This window comes from Anopheles moucheti, chromosome 3 (assembly GCF_943734755.1).
Source record: "Anopheles moucheti chromosome 3, idAnoMoucSN_F20_07, whole genome shotgun sequence".
Lineage (NCBI taxonomy): Eukaryota > Metazoa > Arthropoda > Insecta > Diptera > Culicidae > Anopheles > Anopheles moucheti.
In genome coordinates, this window is record NC_069141.1 from 9,002,638 (window position 1) to 9,009,455 (window position 6,818).

The window sequence follows — 6,818 nt, forward strand, 5'->3', positions numbered from 1 at the left end:
TGCTCCATTGAGAGCAGGCAAAAAAGCACAGTTCGTCTGCTGGCAGAAGGGCAGAAGAATGTTAGTTAAATGATTGCAAATCAGTCGAGTAGAATCGTTGGCTGTTTTTCGGTGTAGTACAGGCCGGCGATAACACTGCTTTGTTGCCATAGGGCAAGTTTAGTCGTTCGGTTAGAACTTCGATCGATTGAGACATATTGAGTAGAGTGAACGTCCCCCGTACGAACACTGTAAAAGCGTTCCCTAGTCCGGACAGTGCAGTGCACGACTCTTGCCGCCAAGGTGCCGATGACAGGCTGCACATTCTTCGGCGGCATCGCGGCAAAAAGCCAGCAGGGAATTGAACAGTTTTCGATTTAATTAATTGTTTTAAGTTTTAATTAGAAAATTCCATCACTTCGGGACCGTCCGGTAGCAGGCGCCTCTAGCGGGAGCCTTGTTGAGAGCTGTCGTCGTGATGGGCTGTGATATAAATGTTATTTCCCTTATTTGGGCTGAAAGCTTTCGCCTGCAGACAGGTTTAAACAATCGATAAACTATTGATTATTTGATTTTGGTTGCAAATAAAAGCAACCCAAACCGTCACGTGAGATAGACCGAATCACGGGGCAGGCTAGCGTAAGTTATGTGTTTAGACTGAAATGTGAAATAATTGCTCCATCACAGTTTATTAGCGTGAGTCACTAAATGGTTTTCGGAATTTCGAACGGTGTTTTCAAGCCATTTTCCACGTACATTCTTCAGTTATGGATCGTATATTATCCTTTCGCTCGGCCGCTCATGTGCGTTGATAAATAATCGAACCATTTACCGACCGGGGTCCGTTCCCGCGCTAATGAGGATCATTCCATTGGCAAGGATCACGGTTAATCCGACGGCAATCTCATTTCCATCACGCAAATCACACAAAATGGATGTCTTCGACCCCGTTTTCAACCTGTCGCGCGTAGAACAGTCAGGTTTCGGGGTTCGAAAACATAGCCCGAACTGCTGCAATGTTGTGCTGGCATTAAAATGTGCGACCATTTCGAAGCGCTTGCGATGTGTTTGAGTGCACGTTTTTTTTTTGTTTATTTGGCCGTCCGCTTATGGATGCACACAATCAGTCGACAAACATGCCTGGTTCGACTGATTGCGAACGTGATCTTGAGCGAGAGTGCGAAGACCGGAATGGGAGTATGGGAGCCTTTTTCGAGGGCTTTCGTGAGGGGGTTTTTCTTTCTTCTTTTTTTTTTTGGTTCGCTCCGGATCCTTTCTCCCTTCACCAGAAAGGAACGCATTCGCATACGGTCGAGCGCAAACGCTCCACAGCCGTCAGGAGCAATTACAATAAAGCGATATAAAGAAATTCCGGTTAATGTGCGGGACCACCCACGACGGTTCTCCGGCTGCTCGGAATGCCCGTTGGATGCTGTCCTGAGCATGTATCTTGATTTTACTTCTGACTTTATATTTTTGCTGGTTTGGTTTTATTTTTGCCCCCTTGGATGAAGGATTGGATGGGCTGATGGAGAATTGATGAGAGATGATACTTTGAATGTGAGAATTGGCAAGGGAAAACGCTTTTGGAATGTAAATGTGCTACATCAAGAATATTGCCTTAACTTGAATTCTTCTTGTCTTGAATAAAATAATGTAAGCACGCAGAAGCTTAAAGATAAATTATATGAAGAATAATGTTCATAAATATTGAATGATTGTTTAGCTTCATGTATAAATACTTCTCCTTCTCATTGTTCGTACGCCGCACTTGGAAAACTACTTTTGCGAGAGATAAGATCGATGTTTTGATACCGTCTTTCAGCTCCATCTCAACGCCCTCAGAACAAGCACTCCAGCGACAAAGCGTGAGTCACCCGGTGAAGTGTTTATGCGGCGCTCGTACCGATCATTCTTCTAATAACCTTTCGATTGTGGCAAAACGCAAACATTAGCTCGATAAAGAATCGACCTAAGGCAACAAAAACAAAACCACCAAGAAAAACATAACCTTTTCCCGGCGATCAACGCCACCGTCATCGAGAACGAGATCATAAATGTGAAATGAAAACATCTAGCTACAAGTCGTTGTAGTTCGTGTTGTTGTTAGGGCCGAATAAGAAAGGAACAAAAACGCTTTCCTAACACTCACTTGAGGCGCGTTTTAGAATGAGGAATAGTACGTGAGTAAACACATGCGGACAGGGTTGAGAATCCGTTTTTGAAGTGTTTGTGAACATGATCCAGAACAGAATAGGAAACACGATGCTTGAATGGGAAGGATTTGATGGCTTATGGCAATTGATTGTCTTCCCATGTCGCGGTCCAGACCCGATGCTGGAAGCGATTTTATCGCATTCCTTTCGCTGCCGCAAAAATGGCAAGAAGCCACACGAAGGGAAGCAATCAATGCGAAGCTATTACCACACCTACTTGCGAGATGCATCTTTGTTCAGGGGTACATAAAGGTTGGAAAGGAATCGACGATTGAGCAGGGGTGGCTTAGGGCCGTGGAAGGATTTTAATTGAATGAAGTAGTAAACCATCGTTTATGAAATCAAAAACAATTAATTACTCTCGGTAAGCCGAGAACCCGCCAGCGGTGCACCGGGGCGCGATCGGTAATAGAAATGCTAATTGGCCGACTTTACGACCAGTCGTCCCATCCGAGACCACCCACTACGGCCAGGAACTTGAACCGAACCGATGCAAGGCCCGTGTCCGTCGGTTGCGTCGATCACGCTGTACCGTGCGAGTACTTCTGGTCTTGAAGGAATGGACACGCACACGGCGGTTTGTATTTGTTTCCCAATGTCTCGTGGACGGGTTGGGGGATCAGTTTTTACACACACAGGAACAGTTTTCTTTTTCGGAGTAGCGTTTTCTGTTGCGAACCGGACAAATGGGTGTAATGTAGTGGATGTTTGATTTATGGTTGTTTCATCGAGGAACTAGGTTGAATATATCCAGTGACCAGAGACATACGTTTTGCGTGCGCACGAAGGTTCACCAGCTGAGTCATCCGAATTCCTTTTTAATTATTTGCTGTTACGTTGTTGCATTTAATGCTACACTTATTGTAGATTATTTTCTAGTCGCTATTGAAGGAGTTTAAATTTTTCAAAAATCCATTCAAAGAAGAAAGACCATTTTTTTAGATTAACCTTCCAGGTGGATCTTCCTATAACTGAGTGACTCTTACGTAACAAGGATCGAAGATTCCTGAGCTCATCCTCCATAAAGACAATATTCATTCTCAAGACATTACACAAAGTAGACAACAATTAAACTTTTTTAAGCTCAATCTCTCACTTTTGCTGACTTATTTCACTTTGTTGAAGACGGAGGTTTCTACGAAGCTAAGTCGTCTAAGTTTAGGTCTAAGAGGCCATGAGTAAGATTCTAATATGAAGGTGTAAATATGATCTTCTTATTTGGTTTATTTAAACAATTAAGCAGAAGGACTATAAATCGGTCGGAGATGTATAAAAGGCAATTAGTAAAGGAAATTTCATATTGATGATATCGATCGATGCCATTAAGCGATAGTAATGCTTGATTTAGAAAGATAATCAGGATATTGGAAAGTTTTCTCCTACACAACATATCGATACACATCGCGTAAGCTAAACGTAGACCACGATCACGACAAAGCCCATCGTGACGAACATGATCAGACAGATCGGTGTAAAATTATCACCTTCATGCATCGCTCACACAATGTTTGACGATCATTTCCGGCACTCAATCCTCGGACTGCGTTTGTGGTCAGTTGTGATCGAGCTTCGACAACACAGGTTTCGATTTGTCTTCCACCAATCAAATGGAACACGACTAAGTGCTGTGGTGTGTCTTGACGAATTAGATGGTACGATAAGGGTTAGGGAAATGCGAAACGAAAACAGATATTAGACGCATAAAACAACAACACAGTTTTGATCCATTCACACCTATGGCTCGTTTTTTTTGTGCACAGAGCTCCTTTTTTCCCTTTCATTCAGTCGAACCCCTCATGATGGTGGACGAGATATGTATTAACTTGGGGAGTCTCGGCGATCCAAATGGGAGATCCTCTCGAGAATTTAACAGTATGGCACGAAAAACGATCACATACAGCACCATCTGTGGCGTCTGTAGAATGTTCGTTGAAAAGTCCTTGGGAACTCTTTTCCCAAGTGAGAGCTTTCCGGGAAAAATCATCTCATTCCCTCCGTTTCAAAACCGCCACCGGCACACTGCCGCACGGTAAGGCACTGACAATGTCCCGGAGGTCCATTCCAATCAAGCGCATGTTGTTTTACCTCCACACGGAGTGTGTACGATCATCATCATCGCGATCATAAAATAATGCACGACATGATACTTGAGGCATGCGGGAACAGATTGAAATCACGTGATGAGCAGAGCAGATGTAATAGAATCGAAGCGTTCTTGATCGGAACCACCCTCCAGGTATAGGGTTGACGATGGCCCAGGCATGGCTCAAGTGCATATGATAAACAAACAAAAATACCACAAATGGGCGAGTTATTGTTCCCGTGTACGCAATCCTCGTGTACTCGTGAGGGCCAGCCGGGATGCTGACCCAGGGGGGTGGGAATGGGAAAACAAACACACACATCGAGGGAAAGAGTGAAGGAAGGGCATTGAAATAAAAAGGAAGAAAAAAAACACATCCTACTCTATGTACATCTTTCAGGAAAAGCAAACAACAAACGATCCATAACAACATGAGCGCAAACATGACGACAGGCAATGTGTAATGCTGCCTTTCCGATTTTCCTTCCACCGTTCAGTTAACGATTGTTGGTTGGTTTCTTTTTTATGGGGGTTTTTGTGGAACCCGCTTGTGCGCAAACGCTTAGTTTCTTCTGGCCACTCAAACTGTCTCTTTTTCCTTACGCTGCGTTTTTTTTTTTGTTACGTTAAAGACCTTCTGGTACTGGAGATGGTGTAAAACGTTCCCAGCTGGCGCTTGGGAAATGCTTGATGGTACCACCGGGAAAAAGGGCACCGTTTGGCGCCATAGGGCACCACTCACTCGACGAAAGGCGCGGGAAAAATCTTTCCAAAAACCCACCACGGTGGTCTGCTCGGGCGCATCACTCGAGAACGACGCTTTTTTTTTTATTTTGGGGGGGCTAATTTCCGTTGTATCTGTCTCTCGCTCGCGCCCTAGCGGTCCGCTTCCACCCGGGTGAGGCTATTTGTACATCAATTATTACGCATCGCTACCGTTTGATTATTCTTCCAACCAACCACGATCTCAACAATGATCCGGCGAAGGGTTCGCGCTGTACAAGAAGGGGTTTTACGTAAAAGATGACTTTTATTTATCCCCCATTTCATCACCATACTAACGAGATTCCTAACGTGCTTCTCCTTGTCTTCCTTGTGTAGGTCCACGAACGCGCAAACCAAAGAAAAGCCCGGCGGAAAAGAGCAGCAGTGCGGCGCAACAGACGGCAGCATCGGCACTCGCGGACGATAAGCGACCACGGACGGCATTCAGTGGACCCCAGCTGGCCCGGTTAAAGGTACGGTTTCGATCGAGAAGCGTTGCTTTTCCAGTTCAGAATTAGTTTAAACGACGTGAAATGTAACAATCGGGTGGAAAACGGTTCAAGTTCTAGGTTGTGAAAGGTCGTGTTTGTCGTACTAATTCGGTGCACATTGTTAACAGGTTAAAGTGCTCTAATTATTGGCGACATAACAGAGGCTACTTTGGACACTCGTTGTGTACCTAACGGGGTTCGGAAATTCTTGTGATTTATGATGTGTTAAATGCTCGAATTAGAGCATTGATTATAATGTGCTTCAAATATATTTCTCACCTTTTGAGCCTCTTTGACTTAAGATTATAACTTACGCACTCGCTTCAGGTCTATTTAGCAATTCCTTCCTGGCTTTCCTATAATGGGTACCTTTTTTCCACTCCTCTCATTAACAGCACGAGTTTGCCGAAAACCGATACCTTACCGAGCGTCGCCGTCAGCAGCTGAGTGCCGAGCTGGGCCTGAACGAGGCACAGATCAAAATCTGGTTCCAGAACAAACGCGCCAAAATCAAGAAATCATCCGGCCAGAAGAACCCGCTCGCCCTGCAACTAATGGCCCAGGGTCTGTACAATCACTCAACCGTCCCGTTGACCCGCGAGGAAGAGGAACTACAGGAGATGCAGGCGGCGGCCGCAGCAGCCGCCGAATCACGCACGGGATCAGCCGGACCGGCGGCATCCGCCACTGTAGCCAACGCGTAATAGTAGGGGGGGAGGCCTGTGAAAATTTCGTGCGCAAAATCCTCCATCAAGAAAAATATATTTATTAATCTCACACTCATTCTCTCCCGCTCACTATTAGCCCTTATTGCGGGAAATTGTGTGTGCGCTCGGTTTAGGGACAAACGTATATGCCCATAATGTGTAGTGTGTAAATAGCATTGTTCGTGTCTACACGCACACTCGAGTGTGTGGCCAAGACCCTCCCAGTCGGATTGGAAAAATCAAAACCCATGGCAATATGAAAACTAACGAGAAATGAAGCGAAATATCTGTGATAACTAAATAATGAACTACCGTATAAGTGAGTATGTGCATGTATGTTTTTTTTATTTTAATTTGGTAATTGTATCGCGATTGTCCAGAAAACTATGTTCAAAAGGTCAGAAGGTCCCAATGTACAGAATAGTGGTGCTGTTTTATTTATTATTCCAACAGAGAAAAGGTCGGAAGTCGTCCAAATACTTCCAGACGCGTCGTGTTTTGTTGGGTTTGTTTCCTTCTATCTCTCTCAGACACAGACACGCTTGGCCACTCGTTAATGAACTTATTAAAACCGAAA

General features: G+C 44.7%; 1 protein-coding gene across 1 annotated transcript in view; it reads left to right on the forward strand.

Annotated features, from left to right (window-relative positions):
• The window catches only part of LOC128300479 (homeobox protein invected), a 65,717-nt gene extending 59,443 nt beyond the window's left edge, over window positions 1–6,274 (forward strand). The window contains exons 2-3 of the mRNA XM_053036550.1: window positions 5,380–5,516; window positions 5,930–6,274. Coding sequence (XP_052892510.1) covers window positions 5,380–5,516; window positions 5,930–6,238 — 446 coding nt within the window. The 3' untranslated portion in view covers window positions 6,239–6,274. The remainder of the gene's footprint in view (window positions 1–5,379; window positions 5,517–5,929) is intronic.
• Window positions 6,275–6,818: the final 544 nt, after the last annotated feature.